The sequence below is a fragment of the Tauraco erythrolophus genome, chromosome 16, assembly GCF_009769465.1.
Source record: "Tauraco erythrolophus isolate bTauEry1 chromosome 16, bTauEry1.pri, whole genome shotgun sequence".
In the NCBI taxonomy this organism is placed as follows: Eukaryota; Metazoa; Chordata; class Aves; order Musophagiformes; family Musophagidae; genus Tauraco; species Tauraco erythrolophus.
The window spans coordinates 12,558,362-12,584,228 of record NC_141480.1 but is presented as its reverse complement, the minus strand read 5'-3'; the positions used below and the strand labels follow the sequence as shown (position 1 = coordinate 12,584,228).

The following is a 25,867-nucleotide window of genomic DNA, read 5'->3' as shown; positions in this document are numbered from 1 at the left end:
GCGCTGCGAGGGGGCGGCCGCGGCTGCACCGGAGCCACCACCGACATGGCGCCCCTCGGACGACGCATCAAAGATGGCGGTGGCGACGCCGCACTCAAGATGTCGGCAGCAAAGTCCCGCCCCTCGCTGCCCTCCAATATGGCGGCGGGGCAGCCCCGCTCCCGCCGGTGCCGGAAGAGGGCCCGGAAGCGCCGCGGCGCTGGCGGAAGGGGACGCGCAGGAAGCGGCTGCCGGGGTGAGCCCTCCCCCCGCGGCCACAATAACAGGGCGGCGCTGAGGGGCAGGTGAGGAGCGGCGGGCAGGCGGCGGGGGGACGAGCCCAGGACGGGGCGGTGGGGGCCGTCGGGCCGGAGGCTGCCGCCCCCCGTTCTTCCGCGGCGGGTGGGCCTAGCGGGGCTGCTGTCCCCTTCCCCGGCCGGGCTGTCGTTGTCCGGCCTGGGGCGGCGAGGGCCGTTCTCCGGTGTGACAGGCCCTGAGGGAAGCTGCTCTCCCTCCCGCCTCTCCGGGGGAGATGGGGCAGCTCTGACATGCGTTAGGGGCGGCTGCCGCCGGCCCCCCCCGCTGAGGGAACGGCGGCGTTTGGGCTGGCTGCATGGAAGGAGCTGTAGGGAAACCGGCTTTTGTATTGCTTATCCAAGCAAGCATCAACTTACTCTTTTTTTTCCTTCTCTTTAATTTTCTTTTCTTTCTTCTCTCCATAAGGGAACACCCCCCCCTCCCTGAAATTAGCGCTCGCCAGGCCGTTCCTGGCTGTTCTCCGCGTTTTTCCCTAAATCGGGCGTTTCTGCCGGGCGGGGCGGGTCTCCCCGTGGCTTTTAAAGCTCTTTAAGTTCAGTGTAGTAGTTACTAATCGAGAAGAAAACACACCAAGCTGTTGTTTCGTGCAAAGGCTCTCATGAATTAACTGAGTTGGGGAGAACAAAGCTCGCCTTTTAAAATATCTGAAGAGAGTAGGGTTTTAGGCAAACGGGGTCAGCTTCCTAATGTAGAATGACATGTTAAAGCTGCACACGTTAGCTCAAAATAGTGTCAAGAGGAGAACGTATTTGCAGAAACAGCAGCCTCACAAGAGACGAGGTCATTCTTTTTCCCTGTTACTTAATGACAGGAGCCAAACTAGACTACAGCCCAAACTGAGAGGGCGGGTTGTGCTCATTGCATCTAAATTTTACAGGATTCTTTCAGACTTTTTCCCAATATGCTGCTCTGTTTGTTAATATCTTTCTTTCTCTTACCTTATATCACAGTCCTTTTAATGCTGTCCCTTAAATACTGCTGTATTGTGCTCCATCATGTGCCTACATCAATCTGGAATTTTTTACGTTGTATTTTGCCCTGTATTCAAATTGTGTCATCAGGTGACATTCACTGGCGGTCCATGTAATGCTTGTTTTCATTGGAATCCAATCTCCTAAGTAGTTTTAAGTCAATTTTGGACTTCATGGTGTTGAACAACGTTACGATGCAGTATTACAAACATACTAAACCCTTCCAGTGCACCAAAAAGAAGGGTAGTATGTGTACAGGCAACAAACTCGGCTTGTGTAGCTTTAGCTGGAGAAATCCCAGCCAATCCAAAGGAGAAGAGATACGTTTCGTGCTATTCATAGGCAGAAAGTGCTAATTTAGTTATTTTAATATCACCATTTTAAATAAAATTAATTGCCACAACATAAAGTTAATTTAAAATGCGTACCAAAAAAATGTGTGAAAGCACATGTTTTTCAATAATTAGATCACAGTGTAACTATAAATAGTTCAAATTTTGTGCCAGCATATAAATCATTTGTGTTGGAGAAAGCAAAATTTTTATTTTTAATTTCCAGGAGGTACTTTGTTTTTCTTCTCAGTTACCACTTCCACATAATGTCAAGCAGACACTGTGCTATGTTTACATCACAGTGAATGCTGTAAGAGACACATCTGATAAGTTTTCCAAAATGGTCTTTTTGAAGTTTTTTCTCCTCATCCACTGAATTTTGGTATTCAACCTGTTAAACAGGTTTACTGAGTTAATGATGCTTTACCCTCCTTACCAGAAAGCATTCCGCAGATAAATAGCAGTAGTGAAGATGTTTCTCATGTCATTCATCTGCATGAGGTGTTAACTCAGTTATTCTAATGTTAACATTAAGTTCATATTTATTTTAGTTACTTACTTGTTACTTCATGTAATCAATTTGTATGTTTTTAAATGAAACATGGTTTATTGTTATTTCCGTCTTTCTGTGCTTGTGTGTGTGCTGCAGGAACAATGTAGACGTGAACACATTAATTCGTAAAGGGAAAGAGGAGAGGATATCCTGCACATTGCTGCTGAGGCAAGGTCTTTCAGCTTTTCTGAGGCTTTGATCTTTAACTAAGCAACCTGAATATTTTATTTGGCATTCCAACCTCTTAAGAACAACTAGTTTGACGACTTTTAATAGGACATTTTTTAGGAATGATCAGTAGGAGCCTATTTTTTCTGAAAGGAAAATGATTTATTTTTCTGCTAGACAGAGGCTTTGGGATTTCTGATTCACTGGAATATGTCTAGTTGGCATTTGCTTGGTAACCTCTGTAGTCTCCACACAGCTTTCCTGTGATTCGTCTTGATCAGCTGGTGTATGGATGGTGTTTCTGAAGACATTTTATTCATACAAAAGAATTGATCTCTTATTACACCTGTGGTGTTTTTCCTCTTTGTCAATTTCCCTTGGCTCAAAGGGACTTTCTAGTTTGTTAATAATCATCAGATTATGCCTAAGACCTCATGTATGAGGCAAACTATAACTTGTTGGAAGGATTTTTCTCTTAGTTAACTCAGTTCAGCTGTACTGGAGCTTGTATTTATTGGCAGATTTTGCTGTGTTTTTTTCTGGTAAATGGAGTTTAACTGGTGTGTCCTCCTCTACTCTCTGTCTGTTTTCTCTTTCAGTTGTACTGAATTTGCATAACATTGTGAACATTTCCTTTAATCAGAAATCATTGCAAATATGGGTCCCCGGCGGAAAAATGTGAAACCGTGCTCAGTGAACAGGGAAGGCTCTGAGTCTACCAAAGCTGACGAGCCGAAAGATTACATGAACCAGCTCTCTCATGAGGTGCTTTGCCACATCTTTAGGTGAGCGGCTTGTCAGAAGTCAATTTATTGTTTGTTGCTATATTGTTTTCTGTTGGTTTTTTTTTTCCCCCAATCTTACTTGCATTGGTGCTTATATCACATAGTATTCAGCAAGCGTAGTTGTACCACAAGTGAACTGGTGGGTAAAAACTGGATAAAAAGGAGTGGGAAATGTTTTTTCAGTCTCAGAATTCATTTGGATACTTTGGAAATTAATTCAGGTGAATATCATGAATGGTAAAAGGAAGAAAAAATAAATAAGTGATTTAATTCTGCTCACCAGTGTGTGGTAACGTGTTTAAATATTGATTGCAGTGCAGAAATGTATCTCGGGTGTTACATAGTTGAGATGTTTATTTTGAAATTACTGCATCTGCTTCATGTGTGCATAAGGGAACTTGGATAAGTGTATAATCTTCCCTACAGCATGGTCCTTCTCCAAGATGTTCACTCATGCCTACTATATTTGAAACATAATGTGTTACTGACAAGTGCTTTAAAGACAGTAGCTCTCCAAAATGTTTGCAAGTCGAGCATGCTAGTATGTACTAGAAAATGAAAGTACCTTTAAACCGTGTAGAAACTATTGTGGCAAATGGCTTGGTCAGCAGTATTAGAGAACTAAAGCATCTATCCATTTTAATATTATATTTGTACCTTAAATAGCCTATATTCAGTGTCAAAAATTGGTGAGTCATTCTGCTTAGCAAAATTTCACACTTTTATTAGAGTATGGTCTGACAGTTCTGTTTGAATTAATGTTATTAGGTGTTAGAAATATATGAATTTGTCTAGTCATGCTTGAGATGGTCTTTAGTTTGGAAAAAGTCAAAAAGGATCCACCTTTGATAAATCAGAGGGGTGTTTTTTCCTCTCCCAAAGGTACCTTCCCTTGCAGGATATCATGTGCATGGAATGCCTGTCTAGGAAGCTGAAGGAAGCAGTCACTCTTTATCTGCGAGTAGTGAAGGTTGTGGATCTGTGTGCAGGCCGTTGGTGGGAATACATGCCCACTGGTGAGTAATGCACACACTCAAGATACGACATTGAAGTGATATTATGTAAAACTAACTGTACTGTCCTGGTGTTTATAATGACATATGCAGGGTAAATTTTCAAAAGCAGTAAAAGGAGTTAGATGTTTAATTCCTTTTGACTTTCGTGAGATTTGCGTGGCTTCCTTGAGTACGTGGTTTGGAAAATTTATCTGTGTGTATGTGTATATATATATATTGGATATTACTGTAGCAGAAATGGGGATTCTCTGTAGCAATCTGTAAATACAATCTGTGTTTGTCTGATTATTGTAAGGGAGTTAATCCAAGGGTTAATCCAAGAAGAGGCTGTTTGCATGCAGGCAGGAAAAAATACAATGGAATGAGAGAGCAACTCATCTGCCAACACTTAACAATGTAAGAATAAATAAGTTTTGATGTCACACCTCAAGCGATCTTCAGATCAATAGATAAATTTGGCAACCTAGGTCAACTCTGTGAGTATTAGGATTTCTGTTGGATTTAAATTACACTGCTGGGATTTGTTGGGGGAGAGAGCTAAGATGAGTGAATTCTAAAAGTGCGAGGATCTGTAAAGCTAGATTTATTAGAGCTGATATCAGATAGATGGTTAGACCTAACCTAAGATACATGTAAATACAGGTAACTTAGTAATTTAAAATCCTTTTAATGTGCTGTCTAATATTAGAATAAAATAATCTTATACTTTAAGAAACTGTCTTATTTCTTTGAGAATTGTGAGCTGTGGTGAATAGTGATGAACTGCATATAACTGATCCAGCTGGGCATTTGTGAGCCATGTAGTTGATAAATGGAATTCCAGGAAAGATAGAGACACAAAGCCTGACAGTCTGCAGAGATGCTTCATCTGGAAAGGGAGAAGGTATAGTTAACCCTGTAGCCATGCAACTCCCCTGAAGGAAACCTATAAGCAAGCCTGCAAAATTCAGGGCAGAAGAGTATGTAGGTCATGATTTCTAGAATCTGGAAGTAGAAGACAAGCTATTGCTTCTCTGAGTACATCTTTTGACATTGTAGAATTTATACCACTTTTTATAAAAAGAACAATGTATTTGGCTTTCCCTTTATAGCGAGGTGTCTGCTGTCACACAAATACCAAATCTGTTGTTGTCATCTTAGGTTTCACTGATTCCAGTTTCCTGACACTGCTGAGGAAGATGCCGGACATTGAACAACTTTATGGTCTTCATCCCAGGTATCTTGAAAGACGCAGAGTCCGTGGCCATGAAGCTTTCAGCATTCCAGGTGTTTTAGAGGCTTTACAGGCTTGTCCAAATCTGCTGGTGAGTGGTTAGACTCGAGAGAGAACCTCCTTCAGCAGCTGAGATGGTGCATGTTAACAGAGCAGAAGAAAAGTGGCAGGGACTCATTGCCTACAGGGCTTCATGTTCAGACCTGGGCTTTGTATTCAGATTTGACTGTACAGAGTAGCAGTTAATTGTGACTGTATGTGCAAATGGGTGCTGGTTTTAGTTGCGCTAGTGGGAATCACAGGTGCTCTGAAGTGCAGAAATGAGTTAAAACTCTGATCCCTTTGCTTTTTAAAAGACAAGTCTTGCTGCAAATTTCAAGTGAAATAACACATTGCATTACGTATAGTGTGTTATTGAGAAGTTAAGAGGATATTGTTGCTTGAACTGGTGTTAGAGCATTTGCTTTGCTTCCTTTTATCCAGGGTGTTGAGACTTCTCATTTAGAGTTGGTGGAAGCTATATGGACATACATGCCACAAGTTCACATTCTAGGGAAGTTTCGTAATCGTAATGGTGCTTTTCCAATTCCTCCTGAGAACAAGCTGAAAATTCCTATAGGAGCTAAAATTCAGACTTTGCACTTAGTAGGTAAGTGTGGTAATGGTGAAGTAGTTGACTTCAACACAGGTGCATTTAAAAGCTTTGAAACTCTGCAAGGTAGTAATTCTTTTTGAGAGGGAATTTGGCATGTGGCCTTTTTGAAATATTAGTTGCTATACATATGATAGAAGGTCCAAAGGGCAAATTCTAAAAAACTATGTAAAAAAACTGGGGTGAACAACCCATGTTTAAAATGTTTACAGCTTTTCTCGCATGCCACGTAGCAAAGAAAATGCTTCCTTTTTAAAGCCAGAATGTTAATCCAAATAAATTTATTCCTGAGTTTATAGTTTAAAACTTGTTTAAAATGTTTTTGTTTATATATTATTAGGGGTGAATGTCCCTGAGATTCCTTGTATCCCAATGCTGAGGCACCTTTATTTGAAGTGGGTGAGACTCACCAAACCACAGCCTTTTAAAGATTTCCTTTGTATCAGCTTACGCACTTTTGTCATGAGGAACTGTGCTGGTAAGTGGGATTCATGTATGGAGGGGATGTTTTAGCATGCAGGAAATCTACTAAACCTGTTAAAGCTGCATAGGCACCAACTGTAAATGGAAATCTTAGAATACAAGATTCTGGAAACAGTTATTTTATTCATGATGTTGGGTAGAAACGTGTCCCTCTCCTGTACGTTACATTGTGCTATGTAGTTCTGTTGACTTCCTGATCTAGATGAATATATGTGGACGTTTTTTAACATGATACATTCAGTGTTAAGTGAACAACCTTCCTTGTCTATGTAGGACCCACAAATTCTTTGAAGTATGTTCCCCTAGTGACAGGCCTGGCTTCTGCTCGAAATTTGGAGCATTTAGAACTGGTTCGTGTTCCGTTTCTTGGGGGACTTATCCAGCATGTAGTAGAAGATAGCTGGAGATCAGGTATGAAACTTCTTATCCTTCATGCTTAAAACACATAAACAAGTTCATAAATAAAAATATTAGCAAATACTGGAGACATGTGAAGCTTAGCTTTTTTGTCTGTAGCATATCCTTTCTTGATCATTAGTTTAAAGGTATTAAGTTTGGAACTATCGCTGTGGTGCTAAGTATAGTTCTGTATTGAGTATTGATTTGGTCTTTTAACTGCAATTAACTCTTGACTGCTAACCTTCCCGTTGCATTTGGTGAGTAGAACTAGCAGGATTGGAGGGGAGTTGGGTGCAAAGATGTGTTTTATTGATTTGCTGAAAAAGACGTGTTTTGTTAATTCCCTTGTCAAGACCACATTGTTGGAAATGTGTAAGGCTTAAGGTTGTGATCTGTGACTGAAGTGAAGGAATGCTTTTTATTTGTCAGGTGGTTTTAGGAATTTGCACACTATAGTTCTGGGAGCTTGCAAGAATGCGCTTGAAGTGGATCTTGGCTACCTCATCATAACTGCTGCACGAAGGTATGGGCCTTTAGATCTTCCTTTTCCTCCTTATCCTTTTTCAAAATAAGTATCTTAGTAACAAAGTCCAAGAACATGAAGAAGCAGAACAACCTTCAAAAATTTAAGGAATAAAGATTTAAACTGTATGTAACAGGAATATTCTGTGGTTAAAATAACTTGTTCTGTCTGTTTCTGAATCACTTTGTGTCATAAGCCTTCTTCTTAGACCTGTATCTCAAAAGTGTGGTGCTATTAGTCTCACAACTATATTGCTATGTCACTGCAAAATACTGCCATAGCGATATAACAAATATCTTCTTAATCCTGCCATCGAAAGAATATTTTCATTTAATTACGAGAGGACATCTTCTTGGGTGGTTTCTATGGCAATTGTGTTTTGGCATGCCTTTTAACAGGAACAATTCTTAATTGCATTCAGGTTGCATGAAGTGCGGATCCAGCCTTCCTTGACCAAAGACGGTGTTTTTTCTGCTTTGAAGATGGCTGAACTGGAATTTCCACAGTTTGAAACTCTTCATCTAGGATATGTTGATGAGTTTTTACTACAGTGTATGACATTTTTTATATACGTTAGTTATTTGACAAATACGAGGATTAAATAAGTTGATGCGTTTTCAATCATTTTCTAGGAGTAATCAAAAAGAATATTAACGTACCTGTACTGAGGCTGCAGATCTCATACAGCCAAATATGTTTTTCTTCTCTTCCTGAAACTCTTGCTGAAATTGGGAAAGTCTCAGCTTTATTGAACTGAAGTGATAGTCTGATCCATTTTGCTGAATTGGACTAAAATCAGGAGTTAGAAAATCATGCTATAAAAGGCAAGTTTCTGAAACTTACTGTTGTGTTTGCTACTATCTTTTTCATAGGTAAAATGACGAATGGAGACTTGGTGAAGTATGGCTTGGCTGATGTGGTTGAAAATCCCGGAATTATTACAGATATTGGTATGAAAGCTGTAAATGAAGTTTTTTCTTGCATCAAGTATCTGGTCATTTACAACTGCCCACATCTACATAACCCAAATAATTGGATCACAGGTATTGCGCACCTTTGAAATTTTAGCGGTATTCTGTGATTAGCTGTGATATTAAAAGAGAATTTTTCTGCTCATAGTAGTGGTTGTTCTATTTCGTAGTAAGCACAGTAGATGATGCTTGGTTTGGAACCATAATGATGCTGGTAACAATCAGAACGGAGATACAGAAGATACCTACTCTCAAATCTGGAAAGGGTATAATGAAAAAGAATTGAGATAGGAATCCTTCAGTAAATGCATCTCTTTTCTTCTGCAGATCATTCAAGGTGGACCCGACTGGTTGACCTCACCCTGGTGCGATGCCATGCGATAAAGCTAGATTCTTTTAGTCAGTTCATTGAGTTACTGCCAAGCTTAGAATTTATTTCTCTGGACCAGATGTTCCGTGAACCTCCTAAGGTGAGTCTTTCAGGCTCATTGGAAATATGATGAGCTGCAGCTGTTACGCATTCTTTTAAAAGTTTTAATCAGCTAAATAGCTTGGTAAATAAATTACTTTGGTTTGCAGTTGCTGTTATCATGATATGTTAGGGAGGATGGTGGTTCTTCTGCAGATGGGAGCAGTGACAAGGTATGATCTTGTATGAATACGTGACCAGGAAATAAGACTCACATGGACTCTGTTTCTGTTGAGGTCTCTGCTGCTACTTCATTTTGCTGCTGCTTTTTATATGATTTTTTCCCACACTTAGGGATCTGTTTACAATGCTAAGGGGTTTTTATGATTTGGTAGTAGATGAAATGGGGGTACTGTTCCCTTGTTGGAGTGCTTTCCAAGCTTAGGAATTTTATTTCTTCATGTTATCCCCTCTCCTGTACTGTAACACAAATCTTTGTAACAGCTGTTGTAGTGAAAACTGCCTAATGTAAAAAACTGTGTTCTTTGATCATTAATTCTATCTTGAGGCTACTGTGTTCCTGGGAAGACTATATAATCTGCTATTTGTATTGATGTAATATGATCTCATAGCAAATGAAATGCAATTTAATAAAGTAAGATTATATGCTTTGTGGAGTTCCCTTTCATTAGGAGTTTAACAGAGTGTAAGTTTTCTGGGTTGCCAAACTTTAGATGAACCTCTGCAATGTGTAGCATAGGAAAATTATCCCTAATACTTCCCTGTTCTTCATGTGCATATTGTTCTGCTATCCTGAATACTACTGACAGGATGTTTTTTCTGTGGGCATTAGGATATGTTGTCAAGATAATGTGTCCATGTTTTCAAATCTTAATAGTTGCTCTTTGTTTTCAGGGTTGTGCTCGAGTAGGTCTAAGTGCAGGCACAGGAATTGGTGTGTCATCTGCCCTAGTCAGCAATCAGAACTCTAACAATGACAATGACAACAACAATAACCACCAGAATAACAATAATCCAAACATCCACCACAACAATCACCAACACCCAAATGACCAGAATGAGGAGAATGAGCTGCGGCAGGATGGTCAAGCTCAAGAGCAGCAGATTGCAGCTGAGGGTAATCTCTGGTCTTGGTGAACCTTTGTAGGAAGTGATTTTATTTGCATTGCCACTTACATAGGGTCCTAGAGAAGATATGAATATGCATTGAAAGCTTGTTGCTTTTTCAGTTCCTGGTGTGTAACTTTAATCTTTTCTGAGGGCTATCTGCACATCTCTGATACCGATGTGATAAAAGCTGTCTTTGTGTTGTATCTAATAGCTGTTACAGGGACGTGACAATTCAATGATGTATGTCAGTACAGATGTTGGCAGTGTAGAGTTTCAGTGTGATACTCATCTGTGGAAGCGTGAAGTGTTTTCTAGGCTCCTCTGGTCACAGCAGTCATCACAGTGTCAGATGGTATATTTTTAAACTTTCCCAGCAAAGGCAGAAGTCAGTGGAGGGAATGAGAATGAATATGTAAATCCTGGTTTTGCCGCTCACTGCAGTAGAACAAGACTTTTGAGGAGGATTGGAAAGTTTGGGAGAAGTAAATGCCATAAGTTAGGCTGGGGCCTTGACTAAAGAGATGTAGAACAAATCTGTCAGAGACTTTGTACAATCTGGAGACTCACTGAAGGAATCAAGGCAGCTATTACTTATTTCTTGAGGATTCTCAGACTCTCTTTGTGGGTGCTGGTTGAATTCCTCCTATGTTTATGGACTCGTGCTTCTGTTTCCTCTTTTTGACCTCATCTTAATCTTTCCAGCACTGAATGATATGGAGGAGGTGGCACAGGAAGAAGGGATGGCTGCTGGACAGGGCCAGAATGAGCTCCCAGCTCACAACCAGGCTGTTGTTCCTATGGAGGTTGATGAAGAGCAAGCAGGTAACTCTGGTTTTGGAAAGGAATTACCTTTTGGTTTCCCCTACTTGAGGGGTTAAATTTTTCAGTATGTCACGTTTTGGGTGGTTTTCTTTAGCTGGATTGTCTGGTGCATTTCTGATAATGATGCTAGCACAGCTTACTGCTGTGAAGAAATTTATTCTGTTTTAAAATCTGGTTTACGTTCCTCAGTTTTCTTTTGCATGTAGAGTAAAATATCTTGATCTTAAAGCCTTACTTTTGTGCCCAGTATAATAAAAAGGCCTGAATGAGCTTGTCATGCTCTGATGTTGGTGTTAATGGCCTTACTTTTTTCTCTGCAGCATGTGGATTATTTTTTGCCTTTGTGGTTTTTTTTTTTTTCAGGCCAAAACAACTTGTTCCAGGGTTAATTTATTTTGTATTAGTGACACACACTTGTGACATAAGGCAGTCTTGATTTTCTTGTATTTGTTGAACATCATAATTCTCTACTAAATATGCCAACAACCTGAAGTAACATATGAGTATGCTGCATCTGATCAGTTTCAAGATAACTCCTGAAAATGTTATTTTACTTCCATGTTCACGTTCATTTCTTGTGCTATTGACAGACAGATAAGTCATTGTGATTGCCTAGCGCCTTCAGTTAGCAGCCAGGAGAGATAACTAACAAAGCACATTTATGCTGAAGCTTGATAATTCGTGCTTCTCCTTCCCACTTCTACTGGTGGAATTTAGAAGGATAATTGCAGGTGTTCTGACCAACATTTCTGCCTTTGTGGTAGAGGTTTCAGGGACTGATTATAATACGTAGTTGTGCAGTTACTCATACTATTGTGGAAGAACATTTAAGCTGTTCTGAAGCAGAGAAACATTACAGAAAACCTGTGTTTTGTCTTACATTGTGACACTCTTCCCCTGCTGAACTAGAATGCTTTAATGCTGAAATGCAGTGTTTTGCTCTTCTTGTTTTTGGATTTTAAGGAGGGAGCCACAGAATGGTTGGCTAAATTGAACCAATTTCATCTCTTGTCATTTTTTCAAGCAGTTCTAAAAATTCTTCAGCCCTTTAATCCGTGCTTGGCCCATTTTTACATGAACTGTTGGCGTTCTTCTACTGTTTTCAGGACCAAGTGGCATTCAGCCTGTTGTAAAAGCAGCACCTATTACTGTGCATGATTCGGACAGTGAGGATGAGGAAGAAAACATGGAGGTTTCAGGAGCCTGCATCTCTAACAGCATTGCACAGAATTACTCAGATGGAGAAGAGAAAAGCAGAGATCCAGTTGAAACTAGAGAACCTTCAGGTGTGGAACAGATTGATTCCTGGGCATCGTTAAGCAAAATTTATTCTTAAGCTTCCATCGTTCCATCTTTTTCAGTTTTATATCTAGCTTTGTAAAAGCATGCTTATTTCTTTGCCCTCTACTCTTTTCTTCCTGATATAAATCTAGAATGGAAGCGTAAGGACACGTCTCTCAGCTCAAATCACATAGTCTCTGTACAGAAACACAAAACCAGTGATGCTGCACTGCTTCGCATGCAGAAACCTGCAGCTCCTCGTTTGGATTTCCAAGTGCACAGAATTTATCATGTCTGTGAAGCCAAATTTGCAGCTATGTTGTCTGTATGATTCATCTGTTAAAGCGTTGCTGCTGAAACAAAACATGACCACTGGGGCAGGTGCATGAGAGTTGTAGCCATCTTTTGGTTCACGGGGGCTCTGTGGGAGCGTGCTGAAGGGGACGCTTTGAGATCAAGTTTACTTTGGGGACTTTGAATGTTAGTTAGAATTCGCAGAGTGATGTTCAGTACTGTCTTCACTTCTGAACAACATTTACTATTATAGAATATGTGTGTGTATATATAATTATTAGTAGTGGTTATTATTATTAATGGTTTATATATATTATTATGACTCATTCAGAGTTGGAGGCCTAGAACTTCATGGTAGTATGACAGTTAGAGAGAGACATAGAAAAGGACATTCCCTCTCTTTTGAGTTTACAGCTATAAGTTGCACATCTGTGGCTCCAAGTCCTGAGTCCAGTGCCGTGGAACATACAGCCTTTCCAGCATTAGAGATGACATGCTGTTTCCTGTAGTTTGTGTTCTAAGTGAAGTAGTACCTACACAAGAAAGGAGGAAGTTGAAATCGAATTGTAATCTATAAGTAAGTGAGAGATGACTTATGTATGGTGTTAAGCCTTAGTGAATATTTAGCTAAGCAGTTAACGTAAAAATCCTGCATTGTGAAGGACTGAGAAATGTACTGGTCTAGTACTGGTTTAATTTCTGCAAAGCCTAGGACATATCAAAGCTGTAATGAATCAAGTATGTTCCTATTGTAACTAGCATACTGCCTGCACATCAGCCCATTGTGATCTGATCTAGGTGGTCCTGCTCAGACAGGGGGATTGGACTAGATCATCCTTTGAGGTCCCTTTCAATCCCTAACATTCTGTGATTCTGTGGTCTGTCATTTTCGTACATTTCAGCTAGACTGGTAGTTTCAGCTTGGAAACCTGTAGAGTGCTGCACTTACAGCACGGATGTCAGTGCTGGTTTGAGGTCTGAAATAACCTGCATTTGGAGACAATTTGCATAAACTTTCGTAGTGCTGATAATGTGTTTTCCAGCTTGTTTCAGTATAATTAGCTGAGAGAATTGAGACAGTAGACATTAAATTCCAATTGTGATTTGTACACTATTTGCTATGGTGTGTTATTAATCTGTAAACTGAGACTATTGTTACCTGTTGACACCACTTTCCATACCCAGGAGAGGGAGCTAAGGATTGCTATTGAAAACATAAACTTTAGTCCTATCTATGTTACTATCTAATTCCTCAGATTTATTACTTAAATTTAAGAAAACAGAAGCCTATTATCAATGTGGTTTTCATGGTTTTGTGCTTTGGCCTTTTTAACCAGCTAGCTGCTTTGTGAAAATATTAGCCCCTCTGGCAAATATGCATCTCATTTACTGACAACACTCCAGCACATCACTACAAAAATAGCTGCAAGGCATTGTAGAGATTCAGCAGCTGCTAGAAATACTATTAATTCCCATAACATGAATAGCAGCATGGTCCTGACAAGATTTGTCATTGGCCTCTAGGCTGCCTTCTGTTTTAAGTAGTCTCTAAGAGTAGCACTTAGCATTTATTTAGATTGTGTATTAGCTTGTCTCATTGTTCTCTCTTGCTTAACTCCTCCAGTGAGCGGTAAAGGCAAGACACCACTGCGGAAGAGATGTAGTGCCAGCCAAGTGAGCCAGACAAAGCAGTTCCATACCGAGGAAAGCAGCTGTGAGAAAGGTTGTCAAGTAACAAGTGAACAGATTAAAGCAGACATGAAAGCAGCAAGTGACATGCCTGAAAGGAACAAAAGCAAAGATTCTTACCCAGGTTGCAGTAATTCTACAGGATCAACGGGAACATCCAGCTCCTGCAGTGCTGTTTCTCCTAGCCCTGACTATGCACAGACAGCTAATAGCCACTCTGCTGGCACCAGTCCAGCACTTGGAGATGAATCCCGACAGTGTGTTTGCTCGCCTTGTAAAAGTGAAGGTTCGAGCGAGAGAGAGACTGAGGAGACCTCTGTTTGTTCCAGGTGTTCCTGCTACAAGCCACGGGATGCACAACGGAGGACTAGTGGGTATTGCGATGGGGAATGCCCCTCCACGAGTGGAGCTGGCAGGAATGGACCAAATAGCGGTGGGTCAGATTTTGCACTTAGGACACTGCCAAACTGTGGGCCTCCAGGAGAAACAAGTGAGGAGAGGACTAGTGGGAGTGTCTGTGGACCTGCCAGTGAGGAGAGCACGAGCTCCCAGCGAAGGAGCTGTGAAATGGAGTATAAAGAAGAATATCCTCGCCGACCACTAACAAGAGCTAGAAGCAAGCTGTCTCATGTCCCTCTGGTGTCAGAGTCAGGTAGGACCTATATGCATATGTTAATTTCTGAGTAAACTACTGTGCTGGTGTGAGACAGTATTGAACAACAGCAGCAACGTGCACAGATAATACTAAAGTTAAATATGAAGTATATTGGGTAATAATTTAAAACTAAGTGATTTGTCAAAGGGACAGAATGTTGATGGAACAGAAATGGCTAACTTCACCACTATAGCTAGGTGAAGTGATGGATCTCTCTGAAAGAGCATCAGTGACTTTTTTCTCCATGCAAGTATTTCTGTATGTGCTACCATACATACGAAAAAGTGTTTGATTTACTCGTCTGAAAACCAAATGCAACTTCTTTTGACAGCTTCTCTCTTCCTGTGAAGGCTGTTATTCATTGAAACATAAGACTGTCTCCCCCATTAAAATTCTCCCTTTAAAAGGAAGAAGACAGCAGGTATGCTCAGATCTTAGCAAGAAAGAAAAAGTTCATAACTGATACTTTATCAGCCAGTAAAGAAAGCCGTAATTATAATTGAGCCAAGCTTGTGCACCTGCATGTTGGATTCTACTTCCAAGTGATAAGGCATGGTGATCAAACTAGTTGAAAATTGTCTTTTTATTAAACAGGTTCATGCTTCATATCATGCAAAACAAACAAAACAATAAAATAAAAACTGAAGCACTGGAATGAAGCCAGAAATGTTGGGTGAAAAGAATAGAGTTGAGGGGAACTTACTGTTTCTTCCAAATATACTTGCTTTCCAAAATAATCGTCTTAAAATCGTCCAAAATTACCTCATGTATTCAGCATTCTTTGCTGAGACTATCTGGCAAGTAAAATGAAATGTGCTAGTTACTGAACTGTATGTGTTGGAGGTAGAAAAGATTGATAGCAAATTTGTACCTCTGTAATTTGTCCTACTGTCTTTCCAGTTTAACTTCATGTTCCCGAGTATTAACAAAACCTGAATCACCTACGATACTGTTCTGTAGCTAGATGCATCTCGGATTGAAGAAACGATCTTGCTGTTAAATTTAAAATGTCTGTTTTCTACCTTGCTCCATTATGACTAGTAATTAGTCTACAAAAATGAAAGCAAAGTATTTCCTGTCCCCATCCATTACCAAAACATGAAGTGAAGTCAGTCAGATCTAAGTATTAAATGAGTATCTTTCTGAAAGTATCTCTGTTTTCATATTTCAGTTGTTAGTCAGGAAAAAGATCCGTTCTGCTCGTGGAGAAAAACGTCTCCGAGTTTCTTACATTTAGCTTACTAAGAGTCCGAACTGTTTTCCCAGCTCTGCACAATTGTGTGTACGTGTCTGTGTACTTATTTTCCTCTGTGAAGCACCAGATACCAGCTGATGTTTGAGGCACGATATGACTCGATGTGCCATATTTAATACCTAGGACAGTGAGGCTGCTTCTGCCTGACTGTGTTTTTCTCCACTAAGACAGGATATACAGCTCATTAGAGTATAACCTGAAAATGCTTTGTTACGGAGTAGGAAATGTTTTTCAATAAATAGTCTAAAAATATGCCTTGAATATGGTTACTTTCTATTATTCTAGCATAAATGACATTGTAGTTTTCGGCTTCTGTTACAAACCTATGTTTGATAGTGGAAGTATTTTTTTTCTCTTAAATTATTTACTCAAACAGTGGAACAAGTCAAGTGTTAAAGACAGTGAAATTTTTAAAGCATTATCACCACAGATTAGCTGGCTACAGGACAACTCGAGTGTATAGTTGTGATTTCTACTTTAGTAAAAGTGTAAGCTACACTTTTTCTCGTTGGAAATGTTGTTTTTAAAAAAAAACACCTTGTTTTAGTTTGCATTTGTAGTGAAGTAAGCTTTTCAGATTTTAAACCACGTTATGTTAAACCTTCTGTAAAGATTTCTTGGCCTTGGGCTGCACCTTGAATGATTCAAGAGAAAATTGGAAAGTTTTTTCCTATAATGTAGCCAGGAAGTATTTCACTATCTGTAGGTACTCTAGGAACTGTCAAAAAAATTCTCTGGGGATGATGATTCATGAGTGCTACAAGTTGAGTACTTAATATCACATCTTTCAGCCTATGGATCCCCTAAAGCAGTAGCCTGAATTCTGGAGCTCACAGGTCCACTGAATGTCGCATGTTAATAAATAGTTTACAGGTATTGGTGGAATTTGATGTTAAGTAGGAAAAGAGAGATTTGTCAATGTTAATGGTAGTATAACATGGAGCAGTTCATATATAGTCTGTAATATTTTGCACTTCTATCTTCATTGTGGATCTTTGTGAACATGCCATATGTTTTAGCAGAAAAGTCAAAGGAAGCTTAATTTTAGTAAAATAATTTCTCATTTTGGTATTTTAATCACACAAAACTAATTCTAGGGCTTTTTTTTTCTCTTACTGTAGGAAGTAAGTGTGGTCATCTATCATCATTTATTTTCAAAGCCTCGTTTTTTACATCAAGTAGGAATTTGATGTCTCTGGTGCATGGAATGGAGTAAGAAGCAGCTTGAGAACATGAAAGTATTTTGTACCTGGACATGCTCTGCAATATTAGGAAAAACTTAGTGACAGTTGTAAAGAGCAGACTTTCAAGTAGCTTGAGATTATTTCTACTATTTAAAACATTAAAGCTATTTTGGTTCTTATATTTGTCAAGAATGTTCTGTTTGCTGCAGAGAACCAAGTGTAACCTAGCAATTCATCTTCTGTTCTTTTCTTGGCTCTGCATCTTTCTGTGATGTTGAACTTGTAGGTTCAACATTGCTGTGTTTTCATCTATAAACAGCCCACCCCCCCCGGCCCAAGTTATTTAGTGTGAATGATTCTGAGCAGCAAACCTGAAAGTGGTTTTTGTGCAAGGAAAAGAGATGTTTTCAAGCCAGACAGGTTATTTTGATCTGCTTATACAATAAATGTATGTTCATATTGGACATTTTCAGCTGGGGAATGCCTCCATTGTTCTGAAATGTAAACAGAGGAAAGATTTTTCTGGTTTTCTGTTTCCAGAGGTGGCCAAGCCAAAGCCACGGCAAACCACAAAGCGGAAAAGGACAGCTGACAAGTCCACAAGTACAAGTGACCCAGTTATTGAAGATGACCATGTTCAAGTAAGGTCTTTTTCCTCACCTGCTACAGGTTTATCAGCCGGGGATGCTCATGAACAATGACGGAATTAAACAAGCTTGTCCTCCGTGTAGAGCCAGATGAGTTATGACTGGTGTTGCTGCTCTTTGGTCTTAACCATATACAGGAAATTTCTGTGTCAGGAGCAGTGATACTCTGTCTGGCCTGAGAAGAGCAAAGTATAAGCTAAAGCTAAACTTGAAGTTTGTCAAATGCTCATGGCTGTAGTGCTGCATGAAGTCCTGCCTTCCCACAGTGTCCGTCTTGATGTGCAGGGAAAACATTTGTTCTTTGGCATTTGTTTTTGAAAAGACAGCATAGCCTACTGCTGTTAAAAGAATCATGGGATATGTAATTACCTCTGGACACAGCAACTCAGCTGTTACTTTGGAGGCCAGAGGTTCTCTTAGTATATAATAATATGAGTTAATTCTTCTGAAGTGAAGACCAATCATGGGAGGAGAAATTGCAAGGTCTAGCTTCACTATATGGAGGCTGTTTACCCAGGGCTTGTGTTCTAGCCGAGCATGAGATTGCTTCAGAGGGTGGCTCTGAACATCTGACTCAAGCTTCTCTTCTGAGTTCTGCTGTAGAGGAACCTGCCCTTCTCTGTCTGGTGAAGCACTTAGCCTCACTGATTTAAGATAATTTCTGATAATTTCATGCTTTTCTGGTAACTAGGGTGCATTACAGCTTTTATAATTAGCAGAGAAGAAGTTTTTGAGTATATGATTTTTCTTCTTAAAATACGCCATTTTGAAAGAACAATATTGTGAAGTTTTGGGGGTTTTTATCTGTGATTACAAGAAACAGCTGGAACTGAAAGAACCTGTTGCAGAATGCTTCTTTTTTATTCTTTATGCGTGTTTATTTTGTTTTAATAGAACACCATTTAGTCTTCTTTGTATAATTGGTCAGCTTCATCCTTGAGCTGTTAAATTTTGCTAGAATTTTTAGTGATAAAACTTGAGAAAATTCAGACGTAAACCCAAAAAGATTCTTTCTTATTATATTCTCCCTGTGCTCATGCTATTGGAAATTATTCTGCTTGAGCTTGATGAGTGCTTTACTTATCTAACAGTTATAGTGGACGTAGAGGATTAAATGAGTTACGTTTATGAATTTCAACCCTCCATGTGAGGTTTTCCTCTGAGATAGTGCTGGTAAAATACATCAGTATGGGAAGTTCAACCCGTGATTCTCTGCCATACCTTCTTTCTGTGTTTAAACAAGTGTTACTATCCACACTTACCATTTTTGTCATCATGGTTGAAAAATAGAAATTGAGTAGTAGAGAATTTGAAGTTCCTGAGAGATGACTTAAGTTTTCTGATAGAAATTGGGCTTTCTGGTATGACTTGTCTTTTAACCTTGAGAAGTTGTTCTTTTGCATTTTGTGATGTTGCTGATCAGCAAGAGTCTTTTTTTTCCTCATTGCCATCAGCAGCCTAGTCTCAAATATCTGTTGCAAACAGAAGCTGTATTATATTGATTAGTATCCATTTAATGTCCTTCCATGTCTGGCAATATCTTTTAAAACTCAGTTTATTTTAATATTTGTCTTTAGTTTTACCCTGTCAAAGATTACTTCTTTTTTTTTTTTTTTTTTAATTTTCACCAGATATTGACTTTGAAATCCAAAAACCTTGTTGGAATCACCTTAACCAATTGTGGAATAACAGATTTGGTACTGAAAGACTGCCCCAAAATGATGTTCATACACGGTATGTAGTTAATGTCATGCGTATCTCCTCCATCTGACATTATTAGAAATTTCTGAAAGAATTAAAGTCAGTCCACTGCTTATTTTGTGTTCATCAACTGCTTTGCTACATGTCAGACTGATGCTTAGAACACCAAATATTAAACTGCTTCTCAGTTTGAATGCCTCTTTCTTTATAGCAGATTTAATAAAGGTGTATATCTGAAAATAAGCAGATGAAATTATATGACAGTTAAGAAAATGACATGTTTATGGAAGAGTAATGTTACAATTATTGGAAGTTGATGAAATGAGTTTCAGAGTACCTTGTTTTTTCTCTCATTTCATCCTGCTTCCGTAGATTATTTAGCTGGCATGATGATACTTTCCTCTTTGACATGATAAAAATCTGTTTTAAATTATGGCATTTAGGCTGCCTTAGATTCACATACCAGGGTGTGTGGCTAGTCCTGTATTGAAGCATTAGGTCATTTACTGTTTTCTGCAACATCTACACTGAAAAACATTATTTCTTCTGAAATGAGGTATCTCTACTCTAGCAGAGAATAAAGAAATTATTTTATTCCAGAATATTTATTTGAACATACGTTAATTTTGAACTAAATTTTGATTACATGAGCAGTGTTACTAGAAAGGAAATAGCTTTATTTTACATTATGTGGCTTCATGACTCCATATGTGATCTGATTTTCAAGTCAGTGGTTTTCAATTGTGGTGGTCCACAGACCATTTCAGGGGGCTTTGTGAAAGAAAACAAAGGGAGGAGAAGGTTATTGTTAGATTAAATTTGACATAGCCTTTTAAAAGGGCTCTTTTTACAAGTTCACAAATGAAAAGTTTGATCATAACGTGGAAGAAATGAACACGTAGTCTGCTTCTTTGATATACTTAAGTTGCCAGCTATCCAAACTACTTCAGTAATTGTCTGTTACTTTCATAACTCGTTGGCCTTTTTTGAAACAGTTGGCTTTGAAAAATCTCTGACAGGAGGCTCTTAAGGTCTTTTCAGTATTAAATTTCTTTTCTTTTAATAATTTTGTTTGCTGATTTATAGCTACAAGGTGCCGTGTATTGAAACACCTAAAAGTAGAAAACGCACCTGTTGTCAATCGGTTTGACTATGCCCAGTGCAAGAAGTTAAATATGGATCAGGTTCTGGATCAGATTCTCAGGATGCCACCGGAAAGAAACCGGATCATTTATCTTCGTCCAATGCAGCAGGTACGCAACCAGCTTTCATCTGATCATCTGAAGTTCTGCCTGTATTCTTTCATCACTATTGGCTTCATGTGTTTTTCAATCAATGCAAGAAATGTAAATGTTACAATAATACAACTCTGAGAAACTTGTTTATTAAAGCCTTAGCCCATCAAGGCTGTTATTGCAGAATCTAGCACTTGAATGATACTGAATTTTAAGACTTAATATTACTATCTCCAATATTAATTTCATTAGAAGATATTGTAAAAAATCATGACGTGTTGAATTCATTCCAAACTGAATAACTAAAAGTAACTGTAAGAACCTGGATGCTACTAGTCAGCTTGTAGTAACGTATAAGCAGGAGCATGACATAGACATAGGTACCCGAAGTGTTTAACCCATGTCCTATTAGATTTAGTAACAGCAGTTAGTGATTTGAATACTACTTTGCTGAAAGCTGCATCGGCTTTTGATGCTAAACAATGTTGCAAGACAGTTGTGGTCCTGGGAGCCACCCTTTCCTCCGCCAGATTAGTGTAGGAGATGTACGCACTGGCATTTAGTGAGTTGTTGAGGGCATTTGACAAGTAATGAAGAGGGCTTAGTTTAAGATCCAGAATGTTTTTTTGACTTTATCCCTCTAACTAGAGCATTCTGTATTATACTGTCATGGTGCTTGCCTCATGCAAGATAATGCTTTTTCTCCCTCAGTTTGCCTGGCTGATGAGGGAAAGCTGACTTGATATAAAAGCCAGCTTTTCTTTGAAATCAGATCTCTTGCTTTATCTCTTAGAGGACAGTGGTTTCCTATTAGGAAAAAAAAAAAAAAAGAAAAAAGAAAAACCGCAACAAAAAACCAACCCTCCCCCTAAGCCAGAGACAAATTCTGAGAAAGTGACTGTAGTTAGAGCATTATGTAATTTTATGAAAGGTGACTTACAAGTGGGAGTTTTGAAACACATCAGAAAATAGACATTTCCCATCAAATTCCACTACTCTTGAGGAGTCGTTGGCAAGGCTGCACTTGGAAAGTGCGACTCCACTTAATCATCTATTTGATTATGGATGCTGTTAAAATTTCTTTTCACTGGACATGTTCCCCCAGAGTTAGAGGGATTTGGTAGATAACTGCTCTTGACTCTGCAGTCACATCTCTTTGTTTGCTGCCTTTCACAGGTTGACACGTTGACTCTCGAGCAGAAGATATTTAGTGGCCCTTATCCGTACCACATTTGCATAATTCATGAATTCAGTAACCCACCTAATGTCCGCAATAAGGTGCGCATTCGGAGCTGGATGGACACAATAGCAAATATCAACCAGTGAGTATTTGCCTTTCAGTAACTTTACGGAAAAGGTATTCAGCCTAATTCAGCAGCTGTGGCTTCAGTTGAGCTGTAAACTTGCTGCATTCTGTTGGCCAAATGGAAAAAAAAAAAAGGTTCGTTGACTAGCAAAGGTTGAATTCTAGATGGTGCAATGTAGCATTTCAGTGTCAAGATGTACCTAATATAAAATGTAGCTTAAATAAACCTAACCATATGAAAAATACATTCTCCAGTTCTGTTCCATCCAGCAGTAATGCAACTGAACATTGAAGTAGTCAGGATGGCTGAGGAATATCTTCAAATCTGAAAACAAGTTTCTTTTATTAAAAAAGAGAAAGACTGATTTACTCCAAGAAATAATGTTAGTTTCTGGGGAAGATGGTGTGCAATCAATATCAGCTCCTTAACAAGGAGCAAAAATTCCCTGCAGCAGGGGATTGTATATGGTGGCTCTTATCCAACTGTTAAACCAGCGTTTTTGTTGTCCTGGTTTTTCACTAAAACAAATGAAGAGAGCAAATTTACTTTTGAAGTTTTGTTTAGTTTAGCTATGTTAGATTGTTGCTTACATCTGTAAGAAAGCTCTGCTTAAAAGGTAGCTTAATTGGTTTCTCGTCTAAACTGTACATATTCTCTGTGGTCACTCTCAGAACGAAGGGATTGCATATTGAGTTTGTGTGAGGGTTTTAGAGGAGTGTTTCCAGGTTTTACAGGAGTGTTTCTATGGATTCAGGCTTATTAAAGGAAAGGTTGTGTAAAAGGTTGCAATGGTGGTTGTAAAACATTTGATTTTTCTCTCTCCTGCCTTCACATTTCCTATCACTACTGGCTGTAATCTCTTCTGTCTTCTCTCTAGAGAGCTTATTAAATATGAGTTCTTCCCTGAAGCTACACGAACTGATGAAGACCTGAAGAAATACACTAAGTACCCTTGGGGACGAGATATTTACACTCTAGAAGGTAAGTGTTTAGAGAGCTGAAAGCTGATTATTAGTCTCTTACTAAAATAAGTAACTTTGCAGTCAAGTTACCAGAGACATCAATAACAATTCTTATGCGGGAAGTAGAGGACTTCTGGCGCAGCGTGGGGGAATTGAAGTGAGGAGATGCTTTTCCTGCATTAGAATGACGAATCTATGTGATATCAGTGAAATTTACTTGATGAGTGCTGATGCTGCAGGTATGACATTATCCTCTTTGTATCCTCATCCTGTCTGTCTTCTAGGCATTGTGGATGGTGCTCCCTACTCCATGATCACTGACTTCCCATGGTTGAGATCACTGAGAACAGCAGAGCCAAACAGCTATGCTAGATATGACTTTGAGGATGATGAGAGAAGTGAGTAATCTTTTTTAGTGTGTTCAAAGAGCTTAACTTGTTGCTTAGTCCCAAGCTGACAATGCATTCCTTTATTTTTCAGTTTTCTAATTCTTATGCTATTTTTTGTAGACTATAAATAACTACTTGTAGCAGTGTCAGGAGCTGGATGAGGACGGGGTCTGGCAGAGGAGAGGCCATAGTACTACAACAGTGTAGCGACCACTGGAGACCCTAATACTGACAAAATCAGAGAGCCAACCGGTGCTTAGCCTAAAAATGTGATGAGTTTGTCACATCCAGAAGAACAAGTGCCTTTAAAACACACGTGAAACTAATGTTGTGTTGTGTAGTCCCAGCAATGCATGTTCTGTGGAGTTTATTGGCATTACAGCTGAAAGGTCAGCTGTACTACTGCCTCGGGCTTCACTTTATGAAAGGTTATTAAGGTAGGCCGAAGAGAGTCCAGCAAAGAGAAGTGAGGCTTACAGAAATGTGGGAGAAAACAACTGGATTTGAAAACTCCGGAAAAGAGATGATGTGGGTTAGGTTTAGGATAGATATGCCTCTTTCTATTTAGGAGCTTGTCTTATGAAATGTGACAGTGGGCAGTTCCTAGGGCACAATTAAGAACCTTGCTTGGTAGCAAGGGAAAAATTTGTTCTTCGACTACTTAATTAGGAAAATCTTGAAACCTCCTTCATTAGAGGTATTTTTAATTGACATAGTTTCGGATATTCTTAGCTAGCTCCAGTTCAAGGGGATGAAGCTCAAGAGGAGGCGGAAAAAATCTCTTTTGGCTATATCTTTCTCTAATATTTTTTTTTTTGTATTTTATTTGAAACAGATTCATAGACTTGTAGTTCAGTATGTAGCGTGAATTCTAAAAAATTAATATGTATTTGATTTAAAAGAGTAATTAGATTAAACATGTTAAAGGCATTAAAAAAATAAAGACAAGACTGCTGTTTTATCCTTAATTGCTCTTGTTTATAAAACATTTAAGTGATCACTGAAATGGATAACCTGAAAGCATGTCAGATAAGTCTCAGGGGGAAGGCTTTGTTATGTGCTGGGATTCCCTTCACTCAGAGACATATGGACTTTGTGTACAATAAATGAGTGTAGGAGCTATCAAAAGGTTTAAATATGAGGAAGGCAGAATACCTTTTCTGCTTGAATAATATTCCTTAAACGTGGTTGCTCAATGGAAGATTTTTCTGTTTGCTTTGTTTTCCAAGACTATCTCATTTAATGCAAAATAGATTTGCTTGTGAATTTCTGTTTAGGAAAGATTCTACTTTTTATTCTTATGTGCCTTCCACAGCTACTATTTATGCACCCCGAAGGAAAGGACAATTGTCTGCAGACATCTGTATGGAAACAATAGGAGAAGAGATCTCTGAACTGCGCCAGATGAAAAAAGGTGTATTCCAACGTGTGGTGGCTATTTTCATCCATTACTGTGATGTCAACGGTGAACCAGTAGAGGATGATTACATTTGAGTGGATACCCTCCCTACCTTGTCATCTCTTCCTAAATTCTGATTGGCACTGCCAGCCAAGAACGCAGGTGGATTCTTTCCAAATGCAAAGCATTTTCTTGAAACACGTACTTTGCAGTTGCTCTCACACAGTTTGGAAAAGAGTATGTAGTAAATGTATAATGAAAAGTAAAAATTGTATACTAAGACTTGTACATAGAGGAAACAAAAGAAAAACTTCCTAATACTGAGACTTTATTTCATATGTTTATACAATTTAATTTAAAATCCATTTTAATGAAGGCCAATAATTAGTAACAGGGAAGAATATTTGAATTTTTCAGCCCATACAATTCATAGCAGGTGTTTTTTTTCATATAAACAAAATCCCATTCGCTGTGTTCTAAAGAGTCATCAGAGTCTCTTTTAATCTGTGCCTTTTTCTTGAGCATTTGAGAGTTCAGTCTGAGTAAACCTGTTGAGCACAATCTGTGTCTTGTGTGCATTTTTCAAAGAGAAAGCAGCATTCTGCAGCTGTTGCCAAGAAAGCCAAAAGCAGGAAAAATGTAGCAAAGTTGGTGATCTGTGGTAGTTTCTACAGTTCATTAAAAACATTTTTGGGGAAAGAAAAAAAACCACGTTTAGCACCTTGGAAACAAAAGGTACGTTCTAAAGCATTTTGTACCATTAGACTTCATTTAATAGCATATTCGACTCTGTGATATGAAGAATAAGTTGCTAGTTTTTAGTTCCACTCTCTTTAACATAAATCTGCACATACTAACTGGCTGAAAGCTGAATTTTCCGTTAAGACAGTCAGGAAAAGGGATGTGTAATTGCTTAGTTATAGCTGTGTCAGTACAGGATCCATCTGACTCAGTGAGCTTTCAGGCTGATTCATGCTCACTCGTGAATGCAGATTTTGCATACAGTCAGTAAATACTGCTGCTCTTTGCCTCTGAATACTTGTTTTTATTGGATTAGAAAATGCCTCTGGTTCCCACAGATGTTTTGTGTATAGTTCAGAATTCGCTGCAAGTCCAGTACATCGTTATAAAAATGCAGAAGTTG

The 25,867-nt window shown here is 38.9% G+C and overlaps 1 protein-coding gene across 6 annotated transcripts; it reads left to right on the top strand.

Moving 5' to 3' along the window:
- The first annotated feature begins 223 nt into the window (after nt 1-223).
- FBXO38 (F-box protein 38) lies at nt 224-25,271 on the top strand. 6 transcript variants are annotated; one of them, XM_086621301.1, is made up of 22 exons: nt 224-284; nt 2,965-3,106; nt 3,989-4,122; nt 5,263-5,426; nt 5,819-5,984; nt 6,328-6,465; nt 6,744-6,881; nt 7,299-7,392; nt 7,814-7,944; nt 8,265-8,435; nt 8,691-8,833; nt 9,688-9,910; nt 10,606-10,725; nt 11,832-12,011; nt 13,925-14,641; nt 17,624-17,724; nt 19,362-19,464; nt 20,518-20,684; nt 21,843-21,988; nt 22,851-22,954; nt 23,220-23,333; nt 24,640-25,271. In XM_086621301.1, exons 2-22 carry the CDS (start codon nt 2,979-2,981, stop codon nt 24,816-24,818), a joined length of 3,561 nt encoding a protein of 1,186 aa, XP_086477427.1. In that variant the 5' UTR covers nt 224-284; nt 2,965-2,978; the 3' UTR covers nt 24,819-25,271. The 6 variants fall into 6 exon arrangements, with proteins under 6 accessions (XP_086477427.1, XP_086477425.1, XP_086477428.1 ...); XM_086621299.1 differs by having other exon boundaries at nt 2,921-3,106; XM_086621302.1 differs by lacking the exon at nt 224-284 and adding an exon at nt 2,308-2,326 and having other exon boundaries at nt 2,921-3,106.
- Nucleotides 25,272-25,867: the final 596 nt, after the last annotated feature.